Here is a 13,934-nt window from a genome sequence, read left to right as displayed (position 1 = left end):
CCATAACTAAACACAAAGACTTTTCTGACTTTGGTTTATTTCTGCTGTCTGCACTTTCTGCTATATGTTAAACATTCGGGTGAGACGTTAAAGCCTGCAGTTCTGCTGAGATCCGTCTGGCCATAAATCTCTCCAGTCCTGGGGTGGACAGGTTTTGCTCTTTTACTTGCAGTGACAAATTACAGACAACTTAAAGAGAGCTAAGTGAACCCAAGGTGCAGAGCACCATACTCCAACCACCCCCTCCCCGTCATCATTTCCAGCTTGTTTCAAGAGAATGAGCAACTTCAGTTGAGTATGCCGATGGCAAGCATCTTTTTACAACCCACTGGCCATGCCATAAACCTTCCCCGACAGAGGTGTTGTTGCATTTTGTGCAGTAAGTATTAAAAGCCACTCCGTGCATCCTACACAGAGGGATGTGACACTTTGTGCTTTTGGGGATTATCACGCAGCAGCAGAGACTCAGACCCTTGAGGTGTAAGGGACAGAAGAGGTGAAGATGCAGGCTTGGGGCCAGTTCCACTGCTGCCCCTGAAACACAGGTGAAGGAAAATGAGAGCATATTTTTGATCACTTCTTCCCTCGGTAGATGTGAGTAATTTCCATGTACCCTGATGAGTGCATGTTACTTTTGGAAAAGCTCCTGGCTCTTCAAACTTGAGAATGAGCTCAGGAGGACCCTGCAAATCTTCATGAAAGACCAAGGAATGCCATAAAGCCGAAGGGGATACAAAGGAAGCAGATTTCACTTGAAGAATTTAGTAAAGGTCTGCTTTTTCAGAGGAAAACTAATCAAATTTACAGCAGAAGAATGTGAAATAAGTGCTAAGCTGCAATCATAGCAAGAGATGTTCTTTTGCCCATATCGTTGCTCCCTTCAATAAAGGTACATTGTCAGTTAATGGCTTGCTTGCCTGTAGCAACAAGGGTGAGAAGAATGGGCTCATGAAAAACATATTCTTTCCCTTGCTCAGACTTCCTACACGCTGGATAAGAATTAGTCACCTATCAGATTTAGGGGCTGACAGAGTAACTAGGAGATTGTAAACATAAAGGAAAGCTGTAGGAGCTTGGGTTTGAGCTCATCATGTTTAATCCAGAGACTGTATAATTGAGAGATGACTATAGGGTTTCCATATACTTTCATGTAAGTTGTAGTACCCTTCCCAAGAAGTGCTGTGGAAGTTTATTACTCTTCATTTGTTGATCAGGGAGTACTTTGTGTATGTTGATAGAAGTGTCATCTGGTGGCACATGTTACAGGTTTGTGTTTTTTTCCCTTCTGGCAATATTTCTTCCAACAATGAGCTATGAGAATATAAGAACTTAAGGAGCAGCCCCTGGGTTTATGGGTTTGTAGCATGTACACAATATAGTCATCTTTCCTGTGGACAGCATCAGCAGTGAGCTACTCCAGCTTTGTGCAGACTTTGTGTGGTTTGATGCATCTTTGTCACCATTCAGCTAAGTAACACTGAATTTGTAGCTGGAAGTTTTTTCAAGCCCTGGCTAGTAGAGGGCTGCAGCAGACGTGGAAGCAGTTCAGGAAATTGGGTGAAGTCACTTGGAGGCTGACAGAGAAAAATAGGAGTTTTTAAACAGAATCCAACAAAACCAACCCCCAAACAACAGAATAATATTCCTACTTTTAAGATAATTCCAAAAAAACAGTCAGACATTTTATTCCAAAGGAATGTTTTGTCCAACAGGGGGTTAAGTGTATTTTGCAGACAGAGAACATAATATATTTACGGGTTTTTATGCATTGATGAAACTTAGGTAATTTTTAAATCAACATTATTTCTGGTAGCACTTAAATGTAAAACTGAGTGAGGCAAAATAACACGTATTATTTTGGGTTTTTCCACTTTCCTGTTTTCATCACGAAAGAACCAAATGTGTTTATTTTACTGGCAGTATAAAGACAATCATATGATTTTGAGTAAGTCTTTTGAGATTGTTTGCAAGTTTTTGCTCTTCTGCATGTCTGCTTCCTCCCAGCTGGGGGCTGGCTGTTGTATGGAAAGGCCAACCACGTCACGGAAAAGCCCTGTCTCTGATCAGATGGGCTTAATATAAACCAGGTTTGCCGAGAAAGAATTAAAGAGCCAGCTCCAAAGCAGGAGAGGATTTACTTCGGCAGAGCAGCTCAGAGCATCACAGCTCACTGAGAAAGAAGGGCAGTGTGAGCAAAGGACCTGGCTGCCTGAAGAATCCTGGCACAAGTAAGGCAGAGTTGGTTCGAGCAGTCTTTTACTGTTGATGCTAGAGACCCTGACAGCTAAAGGCAGTACAGGGTATCAAAACCAGTTTGAACTTCAAACGCAGGGTGCGACAGGTACTTGTTTGGCTTTGTTTAATGAAGGCTGATAATTTTTTAGGGGTGAAATCATGAAATGCTCATGTTTGTGACTGTTTATTGCAGGTTGTGTGTTAGTGATTGTTTAGCGAGTAACTGTTTATTGCAGGTTGTGAGTTAGGCTGTTGTTTGACTGAATTAGAGCCAGTTTTTTTTCTCATCAGGTCTTTTCAGTGGAGAAAATGCAAGGAAGAAATGCATTTTGAAATGCAACCACAGTAAATACTTCAGTTTGTTTGTGAAGCAGCCTTTGCTTGGTGCATGATTTCTAGTTGAGACGTGTTTCTTACTGACAAAGTTACTGGGACTAGGACTAGACAAACTATCTCATTTTGCCCCCAAGTACTGCGCATCATGGAGAAAATAGTGTGCGTGCGGTAGTAAGTTCAGACAGGGTGTGCTTTTCTATATGTTTATCCTATGCCCTGCTGTGCATCTATTCACGGGAGTTTTCTGATAGTTTTGTGTGAAGAGAAATAGCAATCTGTATGTGTTGTTTTCATGATTTGATGTGCTTTTTTTTTTGTTCACCACCTGTTATTCAGGCTTTAAAGTGGTTGAGTGCTTTTTATAGACAATTATCCTATTTACTAATATGGAGAAGATAGACAAGACACATAAAATATATGGCAAAAAGCAAAAAATCCAAATAATAAAAGCTTACTTTGAGAACTGGAATGCATCAAATTCACTTTCCTAAAAATGGTAGCTGCTGGCCTGTGAGAATGACATCACTGTCCTCTGCCTCCAAGCAAGGCAAAATAGAGTGTGCTGAGTAAAACACAGCTAAGAGCCATGCTTAGAAGAGTGAACTTACCCAGCTGACTTGCAGTGAATGAAGCTGCTGATTTAAAGTCTGCAAATTTATGGGCTTTTTCTCCCAGCACTGTATTTTCTCCTGCAGCAGCTAGAACCTGTTCTTCCTCAGGAAAGCTGTTGGACTTCACTGTGTCCTCCCTCTTACCAGACAAAAAGTCACTGTCTGGAGCAGAGTCATTTTTTGTACACCCAGCCAGTAGATCATACCCATGTCCACCTGATCACAGAACCATAGAATCATAGGATCACAGCAAGACTTACTTGCATGTCTCTTTTCTCATGTCAGGGTTGTCTACATGCATAGTGGGTGATGCCTAACTGATTTCCCAAAACTTTCAGCTCTTAACTGAGACAATATGAAAGACATTCTACACCCAGCTGCACTGGCAGTTGGAGGCAATGGGGACAGATGCCTCTGTTTGCCCCTGTTAAGCACAAAGGGTGGGGAGCAGTACCGATAGGTGTTGCCTGCACCATAGGCTACCCCTCAGCAGGGATGCAGCTCCCATGTAAGACAGCTCTGGTGAATGCTGCACCTTCCTTCTCTGTTTGGGGCACAGCCTTGCCTCACTTTCTTCATGTCTAGGATGCACTTAGCACAGTAGTGAACTTATAAAAGCTAAATAAAGATAGTATTTAGGGTTGGGAAAGTGGTATCATCCCTAGGAAATAGCCTCCAAGTCACTAATGAGAATTACTTTGTGTAACAGTAACTATGAAAGAGTAAAGAAAGTTTAATTTTCCTTTTGCTGTATGCTAGATCCCTATAGAAAAGCACTTTAAAGCACGTGCTGCCTTGAAATTAATAACAGAGTGTTAATGAATTTTTAAATGTTTTGTGGGTTAACACTTGTGATTCTGTTAACACTTGCGATTCTGTTAACACTTGTGATTCTGTTAACACTTGTGATTCTGTTTCTTGCTAGGGGTAGAAAATGACCCTCAACAACGTTACTATGCGTCGCACCCACAACAGCAGCCTGCAGCAGCAGCAGCAGCGATGGAGCATCCCTGCTGATGGAAAGAATCTGCTGGTCCAGAAAGACTCCAATGAGTACAACCCGCAGAAGCGATACACCATCAGTCCTGATGAATATTACAGAAGGAGCTGGTCCTCGGAGTCATCCGATTCTGTCATCTCCTCTGAGTCAGGCAGCAATTGCTACCGGGTGGTGCTGATCGGGGAGCATGGCGTAGGCAAGTCCTCGCTAGCCAACATCTTTGCAGGGGTGCATGACAGCATCGACAGTGACTGTGAGGTGCTCGGAGGTAAGCGTTATGTCCTGGGATGCTGGTGCTCTCTTGCAATCAGCTCTGGCATGGCAGGGAAAAATAGAGAGGCTGTTTAATGAAAAACTGAGGTAACAAACGTTTGGATCTGGTCTTCAAAACTGATTCAACTTGTGCATCTCTCTTACAAAAACAAGAAAGCAAAATAAGATGAGTAAAATACCAACAGTGACTGAAAATCTCTTTCTAGAATAATTTGGATTCACACGCTTTTTAATTCCAAAATATCTGTTGGAAGCTGCCTCATTCCTGCCTGTGATGATACTACACAAAAGTCTGGTCCAGCTTTCATGCTGGCCAAACGTTTGTGTCACCACTGGCTCCATGGGGCTGACTTCAGTTTTCTATGGGGGAGAGAAAACAACCAAAGGTCCCCATGGTCTACAAGAATTAACTGTTTAGAAATAATACATATAGCAAAATAGAAAAGCTAGTGCTGAGTCCTTCAGTCACCTCCCAGACATTTGCCATTAGAAGTCATGTCAGCCTTTCTGTATAAACACATTGCCTCAGTGTAGCCTATATGGAGTTTGAGTAAAATATGTTCTCTCCTCATTTCATGTTACTTGCACAGCATGGGTTCCCCCAGAGGAAAACAGATAAAGGTCCCTTAGCAGTGTAGGAAAATTGCTATTGCCCAAATGGGGAAAAGGCACAAGCTGTAGGATTCTCTTTGATAGTTCCCCCTTACTATCCTCCTCTGCTTTGTTTAGGATTGCAAAGTGTTCTTTAATCCCAAAGATCTGATCATGCAGAAAGTGAAGCTGTGGCACTAAGTCCTGAGCTATACTGTATGCAAGATGTTGATGTGGAAGGGTTGGGCTGCAGCAGAAGTCTGCTGTAGTTCTAAGGATGCAGATGTTGTCACCTTTGGAGGAAGTGCAAGTGACTGTTTTTTCCTCATCAGTGTGCAGGGCTTTCCTCGTCCCTGCTTATCCTTTCCCTCTCCTGCCTGTGATCCCTTGGTGTGATGGTGCCAGTGCTAGCACAGAGTTCCTGGGCTTCTCTTCCTATCTTCAGTGGAGCACAAGCAGGATAGCATTTTGTGTCTTCTGTCCAGGATTTAATACAGCCCAGCAACAGGAAGGTCAGACCAACATTTTCCTTGCCTGCTGGCATAGACTGGGACACAGATCTTTGTGTCTTTCAGGGATTTGAAGCTCCCCACAGTGCAGTCACCCTGAATCAGTTATTCAGGTGTGCCTTGTCTTCAGCTTCTACCACCCACTTTCCCAATAATCCCATCAGCTCCTCAGCCTGCAGTGTCTCCAATAAGTTTTCCTAGTACTGTGTGAGTGAACTAGAGTAGGACCCTTGGGCAAGCAGTCAGAAAGTGCAGCTGATTTGTTTTGCACAGCCCTTTCAGACAGTTTTCTTCTCCTTGAGAAGCCGTATGGTTTCCTCTTTCCTTTGCACTCCTAGCAATATTGCTTGGAGTGTAGCAGTGAGAGGTTTTCAAGGCCAGCTCTGCTAAGGTATTGGAAAACTTGCTGTTGTTACAGCTTTCCTTTTTCAGTGTCAGCTTCAAAATAAGCATGAGGTGAACTAACAGCTCACTTTCAGTGTGTTTCATATCCTATGGAATTTCCTTAGGATTCACCAGAATGCAAATCAGTGCTGACTATGACCATTTGGGCATAATATATTCAGGGAGTGTGATTATGTATTTGTAGCCTCATCAGTGTAATAGAGCGGAGAAAATCTCTTCTGGATGTTGTCCTCTGGTGTATATGGAGCTTGTTCCCACACTGATGTGCATCCAGTTGAAGAAAATATTCTCCAAACTTTAGCTTGCAAACTGGAATTTGATCATAAGACAGAATGGTTTCAGGATAGCCAATTCACAGAGGGCATACAGCTGGTTTATGGACAGGCTTTGCTACTGACTCTAAGGTTAAGCTTACTTGCAAACAAAAATGTCATGCTATTGGACCTGCAAGGGAAACTGCTCCTATTGATTAGCTCTGTCTTTTTAATCTTGCCATTTTAAGCTGGGTCACGCCTGGGGTCTCTTTGATTTTATTTTAAATATGTAATATTTTTGGCTCCTTCTTTGGTATGAATGTAGATTCCTGGCTTTGAGGAAAGGTTCTGATTAGAATTTAGGGGACAGTTCACTCCATTAATGCCCAGCAGAAGTTTTATGACAAGGGTTAAGACACAGTCCTGTTTACAAGTGTCATTGGGACAGACCCCTTAAAGCAGTGAGAGGGGTGGTATGCTCACTGACCAGCAGTGCAAGATTAGAGATGGGTCCAAATCCCTTATCACTCTTCCAAATGTTCCCATGTTTGGGGAAAAGAAGGAAGATAAGTATTTGAAGCAGAACCTAGACTGAGATTTCACAGCAAGGACTGATCAAATTTATGAGTGGGAACAGCCCCCTCACATCTAAGCACAACTTTGCCACATGGTGCTTATAACCTAGGTATAAATTTTTGTGGCTTCAGTATGAAACAACCAAACTTCTGTGGTTTGTTGGTTCTTGTGGGGTGTTTGACATCAAAGGTAATGTGGGAAACTGAAATGGGAGAGAACTAGGATGCAGTAGAAGTCTCAGTTTCTCTAAAATTCAACAGCTTGTCTGAAACTCCCCTGTCCTCATCACTTGGTAGGCCGTTAGCTGTATTGCTCTCAGCAGCAGTGACTGTTCACCCGTAAACTGTCCCTGTTAAAGTGAAAGCAAATATTTTCCATTACTCAGCCTCACTGGACTCTGCTGCTCCCATGGGGCAAATGTTCAGCCTTTGGTTATTTCTTCCACTGGTTCTATTTTCTCTCTCTCACATAAGATAAAGAGAATATCAGCCAAAACAACGAACGTTTCATTTCCTGATCTTTCAACCTTCTTCATATATCATGGAAAGTAAGACAACCAGTAATGAACAGAGTGCAGGTTCAGTGCTGATGGAAATGAGGAAAGAACTGAATGGGGGCCAGCATAAAATTTGGCTCAATAACTTGAACTGTGAACAAATTACACATGTTCAACTACATGGTTTTTGTAATGTACGTGATGCCATGGAATAATACATTACCAGCTCTTCTGCTTTTCCTTCCAGAAGACACATATGAAAGAACACTGATAGTGGATGGGGAAAGTGCAACCATTATACTTCTCGACATGTGGGATAATAAGGTACTTTAATTTATTCTAGTTAAATGTCAAAACAGAAATGTATATGAATGACTGTTAATGTCAAAAGAAGGTATCTTTTGGGAAAGCAAGTAGGTGTTTTCCATATGTCAACATCAGGGAAAATATAGGATTAAACCCACCCCTGCTCCAAGGCAAGCATGCCTATTGGCTCTGTAGAGTGAGCCTGAGAAGCACAAACCTTCCTTATTTTTTTAATGATAAACCAAAACATTCAAGCCATTTTCCAGACCATGTTCATTCCAGTCTAAAGTCAGCACAATGAATTATGTGGGACAAGTTTTGCCCTCCTTTGTGGTGAAGTATTCATACCATCACTGCATTGGAATTACTTTCAGTATAACTGTGATTCAAACCATACCCATTACAGTTACAGCAGGAATGTATTTGGATTCTCTAATGTTGTACTTACTAAGTAAAATCTGCTCTGGACATAACAATATCTGACCATTTCACTTGAACAGCGTGAGGGAGAATGGATTCGAGACCACTGCATGCAAGTGGGAGACGCATACTTGATTGTCTACTCCATCACAGATCGATCAAGCTTCGAAAAGGCCTCGGAACTCAGAATACAGCTCCGCAGGGCACGGCAGAAGGAAGATATCCCCATTATTCTGGTTGGCAACAAAAGTGACCTTGTCAGGTGCCGTGAAGTTTCCGTGGCAGGTAAGGAAAATGATGAAGATAAAACTGACATCAACATTAAAAAGTCATCTCGTAGCTTTTGAACGAACTGCAGAGCTCTGGCCGAAGGAATATGCTGTGATCAGGACTGGACAATAAAAGAACAATAAAACAACGGAGGACTGAAACAGAAGGCAGAGGAGTGGGAAGGGTCTACCAGGTCTTTAAGCCTCCCTTGGTAATGCTGTTACATGTCAGATAATCTCTTTCCTAAATTTATTAAGAACCATCATAAAAGCAACTTGAGTTTCTTCCCTTCCAGCTCCCAGTGTAAGAGCACTGCAGAATGTGATTTCTGTGATAGCTGGAAACATTTTATATTTCCAATACATGTTTATGTGTAACAAGTTTAGCCCCTTTATTCTGCTGCCAAAGATTATATCTTTTTTATAACCAGTCGTCTGTCCTCCCTGATGAATAAAAATTCCCTCTCCCCCTTTGTTTTCTTTAGTCTGGGAAGGGACCATGCAGCCTTTCAGGAGAGATCTTGGTGCCTTGCTTTGGGATGCTAAACCAGCCCTCCCTTTGCTGCACACAAATGACTACCCACTAAGCCCATAAATAGGAATAGAGAGACTGCTGGAAAAGCTACTGCTGGCTCTTGAGGCCTGCAGTCAGTAAAACGTCTTCTTGGGGTGTCTCCCTGAGGCTTAGGTGACACAACATAACACAGAGCAGTGCATTAGATTATTTCAACTTTGCCTATCAAAAACGTGAGGTCCTCTGCTCACCATTATCTTCTCTCTGCAGCTATTCCCTTCTTCTATTTCGCAGTTGAGCTAGATTATATTTGTTTTCCCACTGGGGGTGTGCACAGTTCCTCTGGCTCCATTCACAGTTGACCCAGGTGAAGAGTTTGAACTGGGGAGTCCATTGGGAGCCCATGGATGACTATTTGCCTTCTCATTCCTCTCTGCCCCACTTGAAAAAAATCTCTTGAAAGATGGCAAGTGCATTCATGTCACTCTGGTGATGAGTTTACAGCAAGCCAGAAGACAGAATAAATTGGTTTGTGTGTGAAAGATAGCTGTCAGGTTTAGCTTAAGCTCATGTAATTAAGGATAAGAACTATGATTTCAGATGTACCTCTAAAGCTGTATAGTTCTGCCTTCATTTAAGCGTTTTGTACATGTGTCTGTTCACACCAAAGCTGCTGCTGTCCCAGGACCTTCAGAGGTCTGGTCTATGGGTCTTGGTTTACACCCATGACCCATAGAGGAGGACTGGCCCTGCCTCCTGTGCTGTGCTGTGTGCATGCAGGGTGCTGTCGTCACACTTTAATGCGACTTGAGGGATCCTGGACATAAGATGACCAGGTGGTTTTGAGCTATGGCTGACCTCTGAGCCTCTGTGTCCCAGTGTGAGTCAGTCAGCCCCAGCTGCCTTCACAGTCAAGGGAAGGGACTGGGCTTTTCCAGGAGGGGATTCTCCCCCCCTCACTGGGAAGGGAGTGTGACACAGAGCAGATGAATCATGGGCTAACAGGCGGCATCAGGCGATTAAAGACTTATCCGTGCCTATATTTGGCTTGAGGAATTCCCCCCTGTGACAATGGCTCCCCACACATTGCAACCTTCAGCCACTTTGCCCTCCCTGCTCATGACGCCTCCTGACATATTCACTTTGCAATTTTGCAGAGGGACGAGCCTGTGCCGTTGTGTTTGACTGCAAGTTCATCGAGACCTCGGCAGCCGTGCAGCATAATGTGAAAGAGCTGTTTGAAGGCATCGTGCGGCAAGTGCGGCTCCGCAGGGACAGCAAGGAGAAGAACGAGAAGCGGCTGGCATACCAGAAACGGAGGGAGAGCATCCCCAAGAAAGCCAGGCGGTTCTGGGGCAAAATAGTTGCTAAGAACAACAAGAACATGGCCTTCAAACTCAAGTCCAAGTCTTGCCATGACCTATCAGTTCTTTAAGAACGCTGGACTCTGCCAGAGCTTGTGGCATTTTGTGGACATTACCTATGTCGTGGGACAATCAATCAATCTATATTAGATTGGGCTATCAAAGTGACTTAGGTTCACAGTTGTGATTGTGATTATACGTGCTGGCATAAGAACAGCACAGTGCATGGAAATATCTCTCTTCCTTTCCTTTTGTCAGTAGTTTTAATAGAAAAATATAGACCAGAATGACCCAAAGATATGGTGGGAAGTGTTCTGGAATATACCTGCTCTTTCTCCTCTCACCTTTGGATATTAGTGTAAGAACTTCAAACAGTAATGACTTGTGAAGTGAATACTACACTTTTTCCTCTTTCTTCTTGGTATTATTATTACTTTTTTAAAACCGTGTAAAGAATTGAGGAATCGACTGGGGATTGGTCCTGTGCCAGTTGGCTGGCCAGGCCTGAGCACCCACTGCCGAAAAACCTGCATTGTTGTAGAATAGCCACCAAGACACTATTTTGTAATTTCTTTTAATGTCAAGGATTGGTTTCAATGAATTTACACATCTCTTACTTTGAAAATATTTAAAGGAAAACCCCTATAATCAAACAAATTTTCCTCTCCTATTTTCATATTATGGGACTGTTTAAAAATCATAATAAAATGAAAGTGCAAGTTGTATCGAAGAGCATCAAGTGCAGGATGCCAAACCTTTATAAACCACCATTTCTGAGCTTTTTTAAGAAACCACATGAACTTCTTTTATCCAGCCTTGGTCTTTCTCTATGCCAGAGTTATGCTGTATTTATTGTTGTGCAAAATAACAAGCATTTTAATGTCGAGGGGAAATGTATTTATTACCAAGTTTCTTAAAAGAATGATGTTAATTTTATTACTGTTTTCTATCTATTATCTTTTTTTCAGACTATGCAAGTTTTTACTTACATGCCTTGTAATAAAAGAAATAAAATATATGACTGGTTTTGAGCCTCAGTGGGAAATCCCTAAGAATTTTATCAAGTTGAGAAAATATTTTGAATGCTGGGCATGATTGTTACATGAAAAGTGCAGTAAGGGTTTCTCACACCTCTGAACAGAGGCTGCTGAGCAACCTGTGATTACAAAGCAAGAATCACCTGTAGCCTTAAAGCTGTGAGCACATGGTATCCCTCGTGTGCATGGGTTTGTGGTGACAGAGATAAAAACAAATCATTCTTAAATGAGGTACTTGGTCTTCAATTCTGAAAACACTTTTAAATGTTGTTGAGTACTGTTACCCCCATCCTGGAGATGAAAAGAAGTGAAATGCTACATTCAGCAACAGAAAGCAGGTACCTGGCATGGTGGGGCCCTAATCCTCAATTACTTTGGGCATGACTGTGTTATTTTCCCCCTGACTATGCTGGGTTTTGTGGCCATGCCTCAGAGTTCAGTGTTGAGGTACAGTCACTATATTTTGCCCATAGGTGGCTCAGAAAAGCCAATCTCCAGCCTAGCAGCTCATCTTCCTTGATGATGAAGGCAGCAAACTGCAAAACTAGTAGGGTGAGATCTGGGTTCTGTGCATCTTTCATGCACCAAATGCTGTGGAAAGGAGTGAGCTTACTGAGTGCCAAAAATTACCTCTGCTGAGGGGATGACTTTTAGCTGTTCTCTAAGGGTAAAATATCACATTGCAGAATGACTCTGCACCTGTGTGGTATTCAGATCTCCCTGGAAGGGAATTCCTTACCTAGAATAACCTGTTGGCAAGAACAGAAAACAACAGTTTGAATAGAGCACAGACAAGATGCCTGTTGCTGGATTTTGAATGAATGCTTTTGAGCTGTCAGCATGCAATTTAAGGTTAATACAGAGCAGTCTAGAGAATGATACTTGCTCTGATACCAGTTTTCAGAACTTTTAAACTCTCAGAACATTTTCCCTATTCAGGAATGGAAACAAAACTACACAAATTAAATGAGTCTTTAATATTGTTTTAAAGAAGTGAAAGCACAGCTGAATACAACAAGCACATTTCCTTAGTTTGTTCTTTATCTGTCGAACTATGGACTCAACAAATCTAAACCAAACAGGTTTTGAAGAAATATAAAATGCCCATGTTGATCATAAAGTCTTTAGGGGTAAAAGCCATCTGTGTTCACAGCAGCAGTGGATGCATAGATGGTATCATAACAATTGGGAGTTATCTAGTAAGTTTTCATGCCCTCACTCATCTCGTTCCACTCCTTTCTTCTAAAACACATGATTTTTAAAGAAAAAACCCAGTGTGGTAAGCCCATTCCCCAGGGCTGTCACAAGCTGCCACAGAGCCATGTGGTGGTCATTCACAGCATGCTGTATCACCATGCTTTTCCCATGAGAATGGGGAACAGACATCACTGCAAGTCTGTCTTGTGGAGCTGCTGCTGGACCAGGGCTGGTCCTTCCGAATAACACAGCACTGCCTTTGGACCAAAACAATTTAAAGAGCTGCCTCCACCTTGTATGCCCCAGTCAACCTCCCACTGGCTCTCTTGGTCCAGCCTGCAGGCTTCTGGCTTGCCCTGACTTTTCAGGGAGAGCATGGAGGAAGCTGTGGGTGAAGAACCACCAGCAGTAGCATCCCTTCCATGGAACTGATGCTTCTGTTTGCTCAGACCCCATCCGGATGTATTCCTGTCAGACCTCTAGGTGTGGAGTGAGAGAGTTGGTGCTGAGCATCCACAGTCAGTGAATTTCAGTGATTTTCTTGCTTTGGACCTGGTCCTGTGGACTGAATGCCCACTTGGGATTGCAGTGCCTGAGTTGCACTCCTGAAAGGCACCAAGAGTTTCACCTGAAAGGGAACCTGGTCACCTCCTGTGATCTGCACAGCTCCAGTGAACTAGGCACAGAGGAAGGGTGGGGCTTTCTTCTGCAGCTTATGAGATGAATCTGAGTCATGGTTATAGCTGATCATCACCAGATTATCAAATATAGAAATGAGTATTATATATAGTAGCTAATGCACCTGGAATGACTAATTAATACTAATTTAATCTGGAATGCTGACATTTCAAACCCTATATATCCGCAATCCCTCTGTTCATCTCAGATGTGAGTGTCCAAAACTGTGGAATGGATCAATCAGCGATTCTAATCACTGCTCTTGCTATTTATTAAGTCAGGGCTACAATGACAGATCCTAATGTGATAATTACAGTGCTGGTCTCAGAGATCTGGCAGTAGCTATGGAATACGTGAGTCACAGCAGTGAGCGCACCAAGGCCAAAATGGCAAAACTTACAGAGGCCAAATAAAATAAAATAAATACAGGAAAAAAAATAAATCTAAGAACACACAAAATGCCAATTATAGTGTAATGGCTGTTATAAAAAACTCTTTTAAGAAGATAGATTGGATCAGCAATAGGAATTAGGGGTTATGTCTACCTTTGATTAATTTAATCATGACACATTAACTGCAAGAAGAAAGGTTTAGTTGCACTTCGGAACAATACTACGGTAAGGAATTATTAGTTATTATGGCACTACGTGCATCTGCAGTACTGCCCCTACGTATTGCCCCTACAATCAGCTTTATCTCTGGGAGGGCTTTTTAGAGAATGCTGTGGCACCCAGACAGTCATGGAATCATGGAACACCAGACTGGAAGGGACCTCAAGGATCCAACCTTTCTTGGCAAAGCATGACCTAGATGAGGTGTGTCACCCCTTGTTAGCTGAATATTAAAACTGTCCAGGGGTGGGG

The 13,934-nt window shown here is 42.6% G+C and overlaps 1 protein-coding gene across 2 annotated transcripts; it reads left to right on the top strand.

The window, feature by feature from the left end:
* Window positions 1–1,951: 1,951 nt before the first annotated feature.
* Window positions 1,952–11,177, top strand: GEM (GTP binding protein overexpressed in skeletal muscle). Of its 2 annotated transcripts, none has more exons than XM_057403025.1 (5): window positions 1,952–2,228; window positions 4,108–4,450; window positions 7,537–7,610; window positions 8,093–8,297; window positions 9,953–11,177. In XM_057403025.1, the coding sequence occupies exons 2-5, from the start codon at window positions 4,117–4,119 to the stop codon at window positions 10,228–10,230; spliced, it is 891 nt and encodes a 296-aa protein (XP_057259008.1). In that variant the 5' UTR covers window positions 1,952–2,228; window positions 4,108–4,116; the 3' UTR covers window positions 10,231–11,177. The 2 variants fall into 2 exon arrangements, with proteins under 2 accessions (XP_057259008.1, XP_057259007.1); XM_057403024.1 differs by having other exon boundaries at window positions 1,974–2,228; window positions 7,534–7,610.
* The last annotated feature ends 2,757 nt before the right edge of the window (window positions 11,178–13,934 follow it).

This window comes from Pezoporus wallicus, unplaced genomic scaffold (assembly GCF_028554395.1).
Source record: "Pezoporus wallicus isolate ANWC-B61680 ecotype Strahan unplaced genomic scaffold, APGP_CSIRO_Pwel_v1 contig_2456, whole genome shotgun sequence".
Classification (NCBI taxonomy): Eukaryota; Metazoa; Chordata; class Aves; order Psittaciformes; family Psittacidae; genus Pezoporus; species Pezoporus wallicus.
The sequence above is the reverse complement of the archived record's forward strand: the minus strand, read 5'-3'. Positions and strand labels throughout refer to the sequence as shown.